The following is a 16,228-nucleotide window of genomic DNA, read 5'->3' on the forward strand; positions in this document are numbered from 1 at the left end:
CTCACCACAGGCCGGTCCGCCTCTCCACCTCCCGTCTGGCTCTTGAGAGTCTGATTTTCGCAGTGTGCGGTGTTCCTCTTGAAGAGAAGCACTGGGTGAGCATGGAGTGTGTGGACGTAGATTCTATCTGCCTGTGGCACACAGGCTTGGGGTCTGCTCGCAGACACACACACACGTGCATGCACACGTGTGTCAGCCCTGCCCCTGTCGGCAGCTTCTCAGGTTCTGTGGCTGGGGTTGGGTGTGTGCGGGGCCCCCACCCCTCTGACTGCCGGAGCCGCCTTACGCCACGGCGACCGCTGACCAGGGTGCTCCAAGGAGGATGACCCGGCGGGCGGCCTACACGTCCTGGGGAGAGGTGGCTGTTTCCAGTGCCCTTGAAGGCGCCATGAGCCTTCTCCTCCATCCAGCTCTGCTCCACGTGCGGGGAGATTGCCTCTGATGGTGACGGCCCTCAGCTAACAAGTGTGCGTCTGTCCTCAGTTTGAGACCCTAGGACCTCAGGATGTGCAGGCCAGAGTGAATGAAACTACCAGCCTCTGGACAGGAATCAGGTTTTACTGAAGTGCTTACATACAGCGGGCGTTCCACACACATTTACAACGTTTTCAGACGACATATGTTGACTCTGCTGGCACCTGCTCCTGCTATTAGTGAACATTCACTTTCCCGCTCCCCTTCCCCTTCCTGGCAAGACAGACCAGTTCACGTGTGTTGGGCCTTGGCGCACGCCAGTGAGGAAGATGCACCTCTAACGCCCACACAACCCGTGGCCCCACGTAAACCTGGGTCTGGCTCTCCAGTCGGTCACGTGGCTCTGGTTACAGTGGCTCATCTGAGGTGGGGGCCCTGGGTCCTGGTGGCCTTTGGACACAGTCACTCCGTTGTCCCCGTCTGTCCAGGCTTTTGTCACCAGCATGAGCTGTTCTGAGCTGCTCTGACCACCCCTGCCGGCCAGGTCCTGCTCCCTCATGCTGGCCAGGTTCTAGGATGCCTCAGGAAGAAGACGTCACGGCCTCAGTTTTGGGGGCATCGGTATCATAAAAGGGGTCAAATCGCTGAGTCCAGCGGCTGGGCTCTCTCTCTCCTCGCTGGCTTCCTGCTCCCTCTGCAGCTGCTCAGCCACTCAGACCTAGCTCCCAAATCTGCAAACATCAAGGGAACTGGAAACCGGGACTGCTGCTTGCCCACATTGGACAGAAGCGCTCAACACAGTTTTATATTTTCTTAGAATAATTCTCCATTTAAGCAGAAATGACTGTAAGGTTATTTTCATTAAAAGGAGAATAGGTTTCTGCTCCCCCCCAGATAAAATGCCTGGTGTCTTTGTCGCCCTGACGACCAGGTCCTACAAGCTCGGCCACAGGTCACCCAGCCCTCTCACCCTCTTGGGGGAGGGGGCCTGCAGTGGTCTCAGGGGGAGCCCTCATAAACACAGACGCCCTCGAGGGGTGACACGCCACCCGCTGCCGCTTTCATCTGACGCCCTTCTCTGCGCTTTTCCTGGCAGGCGAGCAGGAAGAGGAGGCCCTGGGGCAGGTGGGGAGAAGCAGGGGCACCCAGCAGGGATGGGTCCTGCTGCTCTGTGTCCGTGTCCTGCAGACAAGAGGGCTGCCCTAATCAGGACCGGGCAGGGGGAGGCCAGTGCTGGGGGTCATGCAGAGGGAGCGTCTAGCCCCCAGCTCCCAGCTCAGGCCTTTGCCCCCTGCCCAGAACTGGCACCGAGATTAGAAAATTCCCTTGTTTTCCTTCCATGGTGGCTGGACCCAAGTTCTGGGCCACTGTACCTCATTTTAGGGACCATTTCTGTCTCCCTATTCACTTTGAAAATGGGCCTGTCTGCTTGGCCAAACATTATGAGCAAAATTACCTACATGCTGGAGTTTAACACAAATCCGACGAAAGTCCCAGTCAGCTAGAAGGTAACGCCAGCTCCACGGATGGGATAAGCAGAGACCAGCTCTAGCGTGTTACCGCTGCGTCACTCACCAGGGCTCTCCTGCTGGGGGAGGCCTGCCTTTGGCGGCCCGCATCCCAAGGGCTCTGGGGAGTCCCTCTGCAATGTGGCCGTGCACTAGATGACCGAGGTCTCTGTCTGCAGGAAGGACGGGGCGCGGGAGCCTCGGTGGAACTGCAGGGCGCTTTCCGAGCTGTTCCTCGAGACGGACAAGCTGTGGAGCCTGTAGTCCCAGCCGCAGAGCTGGCTGCGGCACAGGCTGCGCCACTTCCTTTTCAGCTCGCTCTGCACCTGGGGTGAGGGCAAGGCAACGAGGAAGTGGGGGTCAGGCAAACGTGGGAGCTTACAAACATAAACTTGGGGGCCGGTCGGCGCTGACAGGTCTCTGACCGACCCCTCTCCTCTGGGGTATCTGTAGCAGAGAAGGTGCGGCCCAAGCAGCAAGCTTGGGGTTTTCGTGAGTCAGGTGGGGAATCGGGACTTGGGAGCCAACTGAAGGAGTTGAAGGAAAGCAGGCACGGGAAGGGCTTTTGAACTGAGGGAGGGCAGAGGTGCAGGCAAGAGCATCAGGGGGCAGTTGGCCACACAATGTTGGGCAGGTGAAGGCATGTGGGAAAGAAGCAGAGCAGGGCAGGGCTCAGAGGGACTCACGCATGTACATCCTGACAGCTGTGGGCAGGGAGCTCAGGGAGCAGGGTTCCCATCCATGTGCCCGCCCCTCCCCACTGGGTTCTGCGTCTCCCGATATCCAGGGTCAAGGAGCAAGAGAGTGACCACACAGAGTGGCAGGGTCCTTCTCCACCACCTGGCCGGGGAGCTTTCTTGAGCTGGCCTGTGGGAGGGCGACCAGTGATGCTTGGTGTGGAGAGACAGGCTTTGTGAACGGGGCTGGAAGGGATGGCAGGCGGTTTGCCCGGACAGAAGACCTGAGCTCTCTTTCAGGTTGGGGGACCACATTAGGGAATCCCACACGAGCCGAATGTCCCCTGAGGTGTGAGAAAGCACTTACCTCACTGTTGAGAAAACAGTACAGAACCGCCACCACCAGGCCCTGCAAGCGAGAAAGGACCGTCAGAGGCCTCTCACCATCTTGGGGAGGAGGGACAGTCCCTTCCCACACAAACCTGAAATGATCCGATGCACAATTCAAACAGGATCTGATATTTGGAGGAGATGCCAATAGGAAACACGGCAAACACCATGTAGTGAACTCCAAACAGCGGGATGAGCAGCAGTGTGGACTTGGCGAGCCTCCTGCAGCACAGAGAGGGATGTTGAGCATGGCCAGGGAGCCTGTGGGCTCAGGAGTCTTGCACGTTGGCCCCACCGGTCTGAACCTTGTTTCTCACAAATTTAAGTAAAACCAACCGCCCCTGCCCAGAGATGGGCAGAATGTGCCAACATGGTGATAAAAATGACTGTACCAGGGCGCCTGGGTGGCTCAGTCGGTTAAGCGACTGCCTTCAGCTCAGGTCATGATCCTGGAGTCCCGGGATCGAGTCCCACATCGGGCTCCCTGCTCAGCGGGGAGTCGGCTTCTCCCTCTGACCCTCTTCCCTCTCATGTGCTCTCTATCTCTCAAATAAATAAATAAAATCTTAAAAAAAAATGACTGTACCTCACAATGCAGCAAAGCTCTTACAAGACCTCCTGACAGGTGCCCAGCAATGACACTGGTCTGAGTGCAGTGTCTCATAACCAGCATTGGCGGGGCAGAGGCAGGCCTGGCTTTCCGATCGCAAGAGCAGACTCAGCAGGGGTGCAGCCCCTGAGCACAGAGTATGGCAGCAGGGCAGGCGACCCGGGCTCTGGGTGGCCTGGACCAACCAGGTGTAATTGCTCTGTCCATCAAAGAGTTACTACCCTCCCTGAACAAAAATGCAGATTTTCTGCTCACTGCATTCTATGCTTGAAAGTAAAACAGCTGAGCTCACGTCCCCCTTTCCTGTAGCTGCTCTCCCCACGCCCTGAGCAAACACCGTCTCTGTTCTCTACCTGGTGTTTCTCAAGCTTCAGCGGCACCAGGACCACCTGGAGGTCACGTCAGAAGGCAGATTGCTGGCCCCTCCTTCGGACTGCTGGCTCTGTGGGTCTGGGGTGTGTCTATCAGGTTCCTAGAGATGCTGCAGCTGCTGTCTAGGAACCCCACTTTGAGAATCACTGCTCTGAGCCTGGGACTCTCACTGCTGCACATTAGAATCATCCAGCGAACTTTTAAAACTTCTCAGTCCAGCATGCCTCCTCACTCCAGTTAAATCAGGTCCCTGTGGGCAGGCAGGACCCGCACTGGTAGCTCTAACATTTTCCTGGGTGATTCCAACATGCGGCCAGATTTGACCCTCGCAACTCCAGCATGGACAGGAGCGTTGGGGTCCCCTGGGGGCTCGTCAAGAAGGAGGAGCTTGGCCCCCAGGCCAAGTCAGGCCACCTGGTGATGTGTGTGCATGTCAAGACCCCCTAAACGAACATCCGGTAGCCTCTGCAGTGACCCTGCAGCCTCATCCTGAGGATGAGGAGGCTCATCCTCCCTCGCCCTCCCAGCGAGGAGGCTTCACTCTGCACCTCCCTCACCTTCTCTTGTTTGTTGACCCTACCCAACGCTTAGAAAAAGTCATGAACTTCTTGACATATTTTTGAGGCACCTGCCTCAGACCTAGCACTCAGAGCCTGGGATGTAAGTTTTAGAAACATGACCATTTCTCCTGATTTCCCTCACAACAAAAACCACGTCCTGTGGTGTTTACAAGTGGGATGTCCTGTTTCAGGCAATCTGTGCAAACCCCAGGAGCCCAGGCCATTCTGCAGCATGACCTGGGCCTCATCAGCAAGGAAGGCCCGTCAGTGAGCATCACACTGCTGCCCGCTCATAGGTCCAAACATTTAACCTTACAGGGTTGCTGCATTTCATACCCCGGTTCAGCGCTAGCCTGGTGAACAGAAGTGGGTTATGTAGGGAGCTGTGCCCTTTAGTTCAGTGCGAGACAAAGAGTCTGCCTGAATTCCCTTATGTACATCATGCTCATTTCTAGAGAAGAGTTTCTAGCGAGGCTGGACCTCTGGGACCCTGTTCAGGGGGTTTGTTACTGTTATAAAGATAGTTGCAGAGAAAAGACATCAAGATACAACCAAAGGGCAGCATCACAGACAGGCTCTGCCTTTTTTGTCATCCTGGAAAAAGAACAGTTTCTATTTTCCTACTTAATTTTGTTTCTAAAATAAAAGCATATATTTCCAAGACGTACTGAATGAACACTCCCAAAAAACCCAAAGAAAAGGTCAGCATGGAAGCTAAACAAGACTAGCCAAAAATCAAACTTGATTTTGAAGAGCAACTGAGGGCAGTCCTGTCCCTGAGCTGCAGGTGCGAGTGAGCTCAAGGACCAGTACAGACGCTGCTCAGAGCGGGTAGCACGGCTTCGTCCTCTGTGGTCTGATGTGGAATCCCATCTCTAGGCCTGGCCTTCTGTGCCACCTCCTTGAGTGGACTGCGCAGAGAAAGGGATGCCTTGAGTTTTATGTGCCCTAGGGCACGGTCAGAAGGATCCGTGCACCAGACTTCCCCACAACACTTACTGGTGCCAGCACTAAATGTCTTTCAAATATTAACTGTATTAACCCTCCCAGCCTTAGAGATAATGACTATTATTTCCACTTTATGGATGAGGACACTGAGGCCCAGAGCAGTGAAGTCACATCACTCAGGCTTCCAGCTGGTGTGTAAGCCCAGCACTGGGTCCCTGGCTATGAGTGATGCTGCCTGTCCAGCTTCCAGGTCCACCCCTGGCCATAGTCAGGTCACCTGCCCAGGGTCACACAGCTCCAGGCGGCCGTGATTCCAAACTGGTCTATCTGAACCCGAGGCTCCCACTGGTAGGACCAACTACCCCGTGCTAAACTAGTTCTACTTTATAATAAGGTTGTGGGCTTTACTTTTTCTTTATAAATTCTTGACAGAAATTTATAGACTCTTTAAATTCTTTCATAGAGTCTTCAGGTCCTCATTAATGAGCTGGATGATTGTGGCGTGTTACTTAACCTCTGTTCTCTTTCCCACTGAATGGATGTGACGATGACCATCTTCATGAAATCATTCAGCCAATAAACATGAATTATTATTAAGTACAAGGCCTGGCGTTAGGTGCCAGCATGAACCCTGTGGTCTGATGGGGAAAAAAGAATTAAGCGTAAAATACAAAGAATGTGTGGTCAAGGAGAAGTCAGATTGCAAAACAGGCAGAGCAGGCAGAGTGCTTCCGTAAGCAAGCTCGCTAGAGGATATCCGTGCTGAAGCCAGGGGCAGGGCCTTGGAATGAGCACCATGGCAGCACCCTCCCTTGGAGAAGACACCAGCTGCCTTAGCCATGAGCACAGTCCCGCACCCAGAGGAGGCGAACTTGGGCCTTTGCTGCATGCGCAGACCCACGTCCTCCCTGACTCTAGGTTTCCAGGCCGCGGGAGGGTAGTGAGGGCAGCTTGGCTCCCGGACCCACACACATACTCACTTATACTGTGACTGGTCATTGCCGCCGACATCTGGGGACGTCAACTTCTGCAGTAAAATTCGTATGATACTAACAAAAAGGACAAAATTGACCTGCACAAATAGAGACCACATGTTTGTGTGGGATTTCCCTGCAGGGAGGGGGTGTGGCCGGGACGTCTGTGGCTCAGCCCCGCCTGAATCGTCTCTCCTCCCCTCTGTGACAGAAGTGCAGGAGCCCTGCCCAGCCTGGGGCTGCCCTCCAAGTTGGAGTTGACTGTGTCCCCCGACAGCATCATGTGTCTCAGGACCCAGGCTACAGGAGCAAGTCAATTCTGAGATGGGAGGTGGACAAATGACAATGTGATTCAGCTCCAACCCTGTGCAGTGCGTGGCTGTGACTTTCCTGCAGGGTTCCTCCCTGTGCCGGAGAACACGCCTCTCTCCCTCCACCCCTCCCCCTTCACTGAGCCTTCGTCCCGACCGGGACCTGAGTCTAGGACTGATGGAAGGAGCTGGGCCGCTGTGTGTGGGTCTTCTCTCAGAAGGCTGAGCAGAACAGGGCTATTTATATTTAATACAGGGAAGTGGGCTCCCTCTCTACTCAAGTGTGCAATGGATAGCTCATGTTTCAATACAGAAATTACTTACTATGATAGATATTAAAATTGGTGTCCGTATAACCCACCAGGGAACACTGTGGTCGTTGGTATCCCAACAACTATTGAAAAGAGAGAAGGAAAATCATGTTACCTCTGATTCATCCACAAACCAAGCGCATGAGGGCAAGTGCACTGCCTCTCAGCCCTTACACGGTACTGGCAAAACCAGCTGCCCCTCCCAATGCACGAGCTACGTGCCTGGTGTGTTTCGTGGCCCCACCTGAGGGCCCGTGAGTGCCGCTGTAGGGGCCGAGGTGCTCTGCACTCACAGGTCCGGGTGCAACCTGTCCCTATCCAGTGACTTGGTTTCATGTTATTCTTCCTGACAGGACAGTCTGCTAATGGAGAGGCGGAGCAAAAGCAGAACTCCAGGACATGGGAGAAGGGGGAGACCAAGCCCCAGGGAAGGCCCATAACTTGGGAGTTGGTGTAGCTCATGCTCACTCTGGCCAACAGAGGGGAGTTTTTCTCCTGAAAATTAATTTCCTCTCATCTCCTGAATGGTTTGTATTTGTACCTTGAATGAAGGTTTGAAATGTCTTTGCAATAACTGAGGTAGGCACAGCTATAGGAATGTCTGTCTAGCCATGTTTTCACTCCTGGTTTCCAGCGTAAGCGCTGTCTCCAGGAGGAAGCTGGGAGAGGGCACTCACAATGTCTCCATTATTCCTCCCGCAGTGAGGCTCTGCAGCCCCTCCCAGCAAGGGCAGAGACCAGCCCTCGCCTCTGAATCCTAGCTGGTTTTGGCAATAGGATGTGGAGCGCTTGGAACCCGCAGGATAGAAAAGAGCCTGCCAGTTGGTGCTATCTCAGACGTGCCAGTCCTCGGCCAACCCAGCAGGTGCCCCCGGTGTGTGAGCAAGCTGGGCTGAGGCCAGAAGAATGCCACGGGAGTCAGCCCAAGCTGCCAGTGCACAGAAACACACCCTATGAACTGCCATTATGTGAGCCACTGGGTTTAGGATGGTGTGTTACCAGTAGTAGATGACTGGTAGACTCCGAGAGCCCTTTATGAGGCACAACATTCATGGTGGGAACTTGGTACCTGAGTTTGGGGCCATGACCCAGCTGTATACATAAGACAGAAGAGCGTTGGACCCTGCTCAGGCTGCATTTTAGAGAACTATCTGAGAGTTGTGCCCCTGCTGGCCATTTTAACCTGGTCCACTGGTCACCTCTCTGTACTTGGCTCCAGGCAAACAATGCATGCATTTTGCTTGGTTCCCTTTTGTGAATGCTGCTTCCCCCACCTAAGGTGCTGGCCCCTCTCTGCCTGGTTTACCCTAATCCCAGCTCCACTGTAGGACCTGGTTCAGTTCCCATCCCTCACATGGATCTTCTCCAAATTCTGTCCCCCGCACCAACAGTCGTGAAGTCAGAGATCTTCTCATATGTGGGGTGTTCTGTGTCACTCTCTGCTCTGCTGCAGCTGCAAATGCAAATCTTCCCTGCAACCAGACAGGAAGCTTCTTTCTCGTTTCCGAAGACTTAGGATGCCAGCAACTTAGGCCAGGATTGCTCGACCTCATTTTAAAGGCAGAGGTATGGACCCAGCACTCACCCTGTATCTTCTAAGGAGAGCCGGGCTGCAGTCCACGCCCCTATGCAGACGGTGGGGATGCCTGCACAAAGACACCTGGTTACCACAACCTGTGCTACCTAACCGGGACAGCCCACAGGGACTCACATGTGCATCCTCATTCACCAGCATCAGCAAGGACGGGGGCTTTCTGATGGAAGGACCAAGTGGAAATGCTTCATAAACACACAGAAGTTTATGCTCATGCCTTACAAAGCACTGAAGATAAACATGTGTGGGAAAGCTAAAGCTTCACAGGTCCGCAAGGCGTCACCGTGCATTGTGAGTGTTGCTGCTGGAGTGTGGGAGCCTGGCAATTACAGTAAGGGGTGCTCCTCACTGTGAATCTGGGGGGCCCACTGCTTACGCCCCTTCCAATTCTGGCTATCGAAGGTCCTGCTAACTGGCGGGGAAGCCCTTCTCCTCCATGCCACTTCTTTCTGACTTTCCCACCACAGGGTATGCCCCAGGAATGGGACTTTATAGCAGTTTTAAACCACGTTCCTGGTTCCTAGAAATATGAGGGTGCTGCCTATAGGAAAGTCTAGTCGTGCTAGAAAAGCTCTTCTTAATATGACCGGAAGTGCATCCTAGAGGGGTAGGAAAGAGTTCTTCTGAGCTGAAAGGTCTGCATTTATAGGGGAGGGGGTGGAAATCAGGAACCTGGAGGGTTGGTGGGTGGCTGATGGGGCATCAGGCATACACAGGGGAGGACAGTCCTTACCCCATCCAATCAGGAGATAGGCTGCGAAGCGTCGGCTGGGGGAGAATATGGCCACCAACAGGGTGTGGAGGTATAGCCCCTCCACCAGGAGCCAGTAGAAGTTTGCCATGATGCAATACTGGAAGAAGACGAGGCTCAGCTTGCAGCCAACCTGCAATGTCAGAGACAGAGCAAGAGAACACGGCCCCATTCGGATAGAACAGTTCACCGTGGGCAGAGTAGCTCCAGGACATAAGGCATGCACGTGTTTGTGTAAGGAGCCAAGGACACCAACACAGTGGTGTTGGCTAGAGATGTGCACCATGTTAAAGTGAGCCCCTTGGCACCCACAGCCTTGGATCAGAACTCACTGGAAGATAAAACGGGCAGGGGGCAGATGCACACAGCCGCCTCTGAGAGCCGCGGGCTGAGGAAACACGGTGAGGCGAGGGCACCTGCCTGCCCCTCCCCCGCCCCTCCTCGGTCTGCATCCTCTGCCCAACCCGCTTTCGATTCTCCGATTCTCCGTTTGTCCTCGCCACCCACTCAGCAAGAGACAGAAAAATAAAGGGTGAAACAAGAGAAACCAGCAAGCATGTTACGTCCCCAGGCATTTTGAAAGAGTTTTCACTGGGAAAAACCGGGTAGTATATAAAACAAATATATTTTAATCTCTCAGACCTTCATATAAACATACCAGGTATTTTAGTCTCTTGAGTAAACATGAAACTAAGGCTTTTAATTGGCAAGTTTGTGTAAGTGTGCTGAAAAAGAACAGAACTTCCATCTCTATTCTTCTATATCTTTGCTGCCTCCCCCAAAATATGTATGTGTACAGGTAGATATCCACACATTCTTACATGTGGATAGATGTACCTTTACATACGTGGATGTATTTTGATGTATGTATGTGAATATATGTCTGTAGGTGTGGACATATTTATGTATATGTGGACACACTTATCCACGTGCATGTATTTATATACATGTGCACACTCACTCGTGAGCTCCATCGGACAGAAATGAGACAACAGTGCACGGAGATATGTGTGCAGGGAGGGTTGTGGTGCCCGTATCGGTGGAATGGTTAAATGCATGATGTCACAGCCTCACGCTAGGCTATTGTGTCACCATTCAAACTGACACACCGGTTGGCCTGGAGGATTGCCATGATGTCGTGCTGAATGAGGATGGAAGATGCACATGTTTGTGTTGAAGGTGACTCTGTTTTCTTGGTAAAACCGTGAAGCCACCACCCGTGCATGTCTTTCCAGCTGTCCGTTCCCCACCAGCACACTGTGAGGACAGGAGGTCTGGGGCAGGACGAGCTCTCTGCTCACTTCCCCTTCTCTGGCCATGGTTTCAGATCGCATCCCTCGGGGTCGAGAGCACGGTGGGAGGGCCTCCAGGGCCTGCTGCCACCCAGACGGCACAGCACAGAGACGGAGGCCGATCGCCGAGGCCCGTCCCCTGGGCTGGGGGCTTCCTAGTGCCCCACACAGCCAGAGTCGAGAGCATCACGCCCTGTCTTCAGCTGGGGCTCCTGCTGAGGGTCGGCTTCCAGGCCACTTGGCTGTTTGTTTTCTCTGGACTAGAATATGCTTTTCCAGGAGTCAGACGAAAGCCAACCAAAGCAGTGCAGAGAAGGATGCCAAGTGTGTACACAGCTGGGCAAGGGTGGGGAAAGGAAGTGGGGTGCTGCCCCGTTTGGTGCTACGATCTAATACGAGACACTTGGCTTTGAGGCCAACTCCCTGAAAAGAAGATGAAAGTCTGCGCCCACCTCCAGGCTGTCAGAGGTAAGACTGGGTAACATACCCCACACCCTGCAGAAACATAAGTTGTTTCCCTAGTCCCTGGAAGACATATGGCATCTGTAGTGTTGATTAAAAACAAAAAACCGGGGCACCTGGGTGGCTCAGTCACTGGGCGTCTGCCTTCGGCTCAGGTCATGATCCCAGGTCCTGGGATCGAGCCCCGCATCGGGCTCCCTGCTCCGCGGGAAGCCTGCTTCTCCCTCTCCCACTCCCCCTGCTTGTGTTCCCTCTCTCACTGTGTCTCTCTCTGTCAAATAAATAAATAAAATCTTTAAAAAAAACCCCAAAAAACAAAAAACCCAGGATATTTTATTTAAATGTGTGAGAATACCACGAAGCCGCAGCGGGCTACGAGACCTCACCACACAGTGCGCCGCAGAGCTGTGTACCCATGGGAATGCCCGCTCGTGTGCCTTCACGTGTCCTGGGTCCATAGCAGTGCCACACTTGAGGGTGGGGGGCTCCCACCGCACCACCCAAAGCCCCAGACCAGCCATCCTTCCAGGCACAGATCCAGACACAGACGGAATGAAGTCTGACGGTGTATGTGTTCCTGTGTGCACTTGTGTCTGCACATATGTGCTTGTGTTCATGCAGGTGTATACCTCTGTGATCATGTGTGTATGCGTTTTGGAGGCATGTGCATGTAGGTGCACACATACACATAAGCATGTTGATGGGCTCTCATTCACTTCTCTTCTTCCTGACCCTCTGCCATTCTGACCTGGGCTGTGGGCTGGCTTGGCAGCTCACTGGGCCCAGGACTGTCCATGACGTGCAGGTGCTCAGCCTCCAGCCTAAACCTTTGCCTCTCATTCCCTCCCCAGCCCACCTGTGACAGCAGGCAGTGGCCAGGCCCAAGCTTAGCTTTGGGCTGGGTGTGTCCCTGCTTAGATGTTGTGGCTTCACTGCAGAATTCATGGCTGCCACTGTGTATAACCTCACTCGACCCCTCCCTGGGCTGGGTGGCACTCAGACCCTCAGGGAGTGCCTTGGAGAGCCTGAAGGTAGGTTTTTGAAAACCCTGATTGACTGCACATGTCATCCGTTCTGGTCTCAGTAAGAATAAACTGCCGGTGTCCCAGCCCACATTGGGCAGCCAGGAGGAGACACACTGAGCCCAGGACTCACTGCTACGTCCAGAGTATATGGGAAGAGGGGGCCAGTGGAGGGAGAAGGCTTCTTTTGAAAGGAAATAGACTCTGTCGAATTCTTGGCCTCTCCAAATGTCTCGAGAAATAGACCCTTGGACCTATTTGGGGGAGATTCCCCTAGTGTTCTGCTTGGGAGAATAATGTTGGCTTGATACCCAGCTGAGAACAAAAATGTCCAAAAAATGCAACTGCAAGAAAAGATGTTTTCTCTGTTCCTCATGCTGAAGTCTGACTGTCTCTCTGACCTACTCAAGACCTTACCTCCTCTGGGGACAAGAAGAGGGAAGACCCAGTCCTGCCTCCTTTCCTCCTGCCTCTTGTCCCCCACCCTTCTTCCCCTGTTGGCACACGTCTTGGTGACATCCTGCTGGAGGGGTGCAGCTAGGTCCCCTCCCCTTTGCTCTCATGGCTCCGGGGATTGGGCAGGGGAACCCTGCACCTGCTCCCTCCTTCTCACACTTCAGCCCTCAGACGTGAATCCTCGGGCATTTCCATGCCAAAGTGTGCGGTGCACCTGCGGTTTGAACCCTGACCATAGCCCCATCGAGCCCTTTGAGCTGCCGGGCTTCCCTCAGCTCTGTGTCCTCATTCACAAATGGGCAAACTGCTCTTTTGAAGGTCACTGGGCACTCACCACAGTGTCCAGCCTGGCAGGAAGACCCTCAAGAAATGACTAGGTGGATGGGCAGAGGGGTCGGTGATTTCCAGCATAGGGGCAGGCGGGGCGGGGTAGGCACAACAGGGAGCTTATTCCCCCGGGTCCCTGTCACTCCCCTGCCCCTCAGTGGGGGGCCCACCAGGTCTTGTCTGTGTGGCTGGGAGCATGGCCCTGGGTTGGATGGCTGGTGTCTGTGGGCCCACCAGGGTCACTGGCCCTTTAACAAGAAGCTAAGGAAGGAGGGCTCCTTTGAGCAGAGCTTTGAGATCCCTGCCCCCTGGAGAAGTGAAAGGAGGTTTCCCAACAAGAGGAGACCCCAGAGTGGCACTGGGGCTCAGCCCTTGTCACCCACGTGGGACACTCCAACATGGGACAAAAGCCTCAAGGGCTCTGACTCCTATTTGGGGGTGGGGGTTTCCCAGGTGAAGGATCTTGTATTACTTTTATTATTACAACAAACTCCTTGCATTAATTCAGTCCAAGTATGTCATGAGCTGATTATCCCCAGAAATCTATTTATCTGCAGGCCTATGGAACAGCTGATGTTCTGTGGTGTCCTAAAACTGAATTAATTTAGATCTGTTCAGCCCAGAGCAACAGTGTCAGCAGATGAATCCATCTGCTTGGACCTCGAGAGGAGAGCGGCCAGTATCCTGGCTCCTTCTGCAGAGAGGAGGCACCCTCAGAAGCTGTGGTCAAATTGAGAGCCCAGATGAACCGGAGCCCAGACGCCCGCCAAGGTCCTGAGGTAGCCTTACGCGGGCGGCAGAGAAAGACTCGGCAGAGCGACGGGCATATTGGAGGGGCATGGCCAATGTACTAAAAGAACTAAGCACTGTAGGTGCACTATCACCACCAACACAGAGGGGTGAACAGCACAAGTAGTGTCCATCTGTAGAAACAATTAGCATGGTTTTTCCTCGTATCAGAGAGCTGGGCTCAACATATTCACAGACATGCAGCTGGGCTCCTGGCAGGTGCTGCCAGGAGCTCATTAGCTGCATAGGTGATTTCCTCCCAGCAGTCCATGGAAGCATCTATTACTCATAATCTGGGAGATTTGGGGTGAAGATAATGGCACTGTGCATCTCCATCCATGTCAGGATTCTTCAGCCCAGAGCTGCTGCTGCTGATCACTTGGAGCAGCGCCTTCGTGTTGTTCTGGCTCTGCCTGGGGGTCAGTGCTCATGGCCCATGACCTCCCAGCCCCTGGAGGTGCCTGGGACACCATCCCTGTCTCACCTACCAACCTGGGCCTGCTCTGAGCCCCAGCCCTTGGTCCCTCTGCTTCTCAGGCCTGACCCTTGCGTTTAGCCCTGTGCACTGGCTGTGGGACTTCATCACAGGGTGAGGTGGGGAGAGAGACAAAGGGCTGAGGCGGTAGGAGGGAGGTCCGTGGGGCTGCAGTTCACAGAGGCCACCCTCCCCTCAGCGAGAGGACCCTGCTTACAGGGACAGCCTTACCCAGGAGGATGGCTGGTCGGGGCAGTGCAGTGTGCCCGAGCTAGAATATAGCACATCGTCCTTTACCAACACTGAGATGGCTCGGAGGATGAAGGAGAGGAACAGGTTCAAGTGGATGTAGTTCCGGGTGCAATGCAGCTTCCTGTGGTGGAGAGAGGCAGGGATGAGGGGTGGAGGGGTGGGGAGGCAGGGATGAGGGGTGGAGGGGTGGGGGAGGCAGGGATGAGGGGTGGAGGAAGGGATGGGGTGAGGTGGGGAGGGGTGGGGGTGGGGGAGGCAGGGATAGGGGGTGAGAGGGATGGGGTGGGGGGAGGGATGAACACTTTAATAATTGGATTTAATATTAAGGCTTCTTTTTTTATGGAAGTTTCTATTCCTTCCTGTATGTTTAGGATGTTTTCAGTTTTGCATTATGATAACTATCTTTGTAGGTAAACTTTTCCTTTATTTCTAGCTCCTCAGGTTGGAGTCCTGGAATGGGATTTCAGGATACGAGTATAAAGCAAACAGTGCTGAGTTCCAAGTCTGCAATGGCATGTGCCCACTTCACAGGTGTGAAGACTGAAAATCTTTGCAGTAAATTTCCTGCAAGAGCCATGTCAAATCATCTGCCTTTGAACTTAACTTTATGTGATACCTTCCTTCTCTAAAAAGTGCTCAGAACACTTTGTTTCTAATTCACTTGTACCACTTAGATTCTGCTCTGGAGAAAACTTAACTGGTATTTGATTTGACTTTTAATTCACAGCCATCAAGAAACAAGCTACTGCACACAAGTGACTGCTAGCTCTTTAGGTTTCAATAAAGTTAAAAAATGTTGAAGGACATTAAAACACATACTAAGGAAGACTTCTACGAGAGGCAACAAAGAAGTAGCTTCTCGACTACCTCCCCCCAGGCAGCTGCCTAAGGACCAGGAGAGCAGCCAGAGAGGCCAGGACCCGGAGCACCGAGACCCCGGTAAGAAGAAAGGCCCCAAGACGTGCCCTCCCTCCAGCCTCCACCTTGGTCTCGCCTTGCGAGGCCACTACCTACACAGAGATTAGAAAGAGATTCAGATACTGGCATTTTAAGATACGGGACTCTCTTACTCAGATTAATATATTCAAAATAATTGATGAAGAGGTGGAGAATTTTATTAAAGAACGGAATTGATTACAAAAATCAAATGGAAAGTTGAAAACTCAAAAAGAACCCTGAAATTAACAATCAAAATGGCTGAGTCTGATATTAGATACAATAAATGAGAGTACCATGAAATAGAAAAGAGATCGATAGAATATGTATAGGCTTCAGTAGAAAGAAACAAAATAATGGAAAGTGATGTAGGGTTTGAAGCCAACAGCCAAGAAAGAATTCTTGAGATGTCTTCTGTGCAAAAAGGTGGTTTTATTAAAGCCTGGGTACAGGACACGTGGGCAAAAAGAGTTGCACTGGGGCAACGTCCACAACAGCCAAACCGTGGGAAGAGCCAAGATGTCCATCGACAGATGAATGGATAAAAAAGAGGTGGTATATATACACAATGGAATATTATGCAGCCATCAAAAGGAATGAGATCTTGCCATTTGCAACGACATGGATGGAACTGGAGGGTGTTATGCTGAGTGAAATAAGTCAATCAGAGGAAGACATGTATCATATGACCTCACTGATATGAGGAATTCTTAATCTCAGGAAACAAACAGGGTTGCTGGAGTGGTGGGCGGCGGGAGGGATGGGGTGGTTGGGTGATAGACATTGGGGAGGGTATG

At 53.1% G+C, this 16,228-nt stretch overlaps 1 protein-coding gene across 2 annotated transcripts in view; it reads right to left on the bottom strand.

Moving 5' to 3' along the window:
- Positions 1–540: 540 nt before the first annotated feature.
- Positions 541–16,228, bottom strand: part of VIPR2 (vasoactive intestinal peptide receptor 2) — a 65,524-nt gene continuing 49,836 nt past the window's right edge. For both annotated transcript variants that reach the window (XM_073888922.1, XM_025859125.2), the window contains 8 exons: positions 14,475–14,616; positions 9,403–9,553; positions 8,661–8,721; positions 7,089–7,158; positions 6,460–6,551; positions 3,082–3,211; positions 2,967–3,008; positions 541–2,248 (listed from right to left, as the gene is read on the bottom strand). In XM_073888922.1, the coding sequence (XP_073745023.1) occupies positions 2,075–2,248; positions 2,967–3,008; positions 3,082–3,211; positions 6,460–6,551; positions 7,089–7,158; positions 8,661–8,721; positions 9,403–9,553; positions 14,475–14,616 (862 nt within the window). In that variant the 3' untranslated portion in view covers positions 541–2,074. The remainder of the gene's footprint in view (positions 2,249–2,966; positions 3,009–3,081; positions 3,212–6,459; positions 6,552–7,088; positions 7,159–8,660; positions 8,722–9,402; positions 9,554–14,474; positions 14,617–16,228) is intronic.

The sequence above is a fragment of the Callorhinus ursinus genome, unplaced genomic scaffold (genome assembly GCF_003265705.2).
Source record: "Callorhinus ursinus isolate GAN/ISIS: 27379988/994484 unplaced genomic scaffold, GSC_fseal_2.0 scaffold99, whole genome shotgun sequence".
NCBI classification, from domain to species: domain Eukaryota; kingdom Metazoa; phylum Chordata; class Mammalia; order Carnivora; family Otariidae; genus Callorhinus; species Callorhinus ursinus.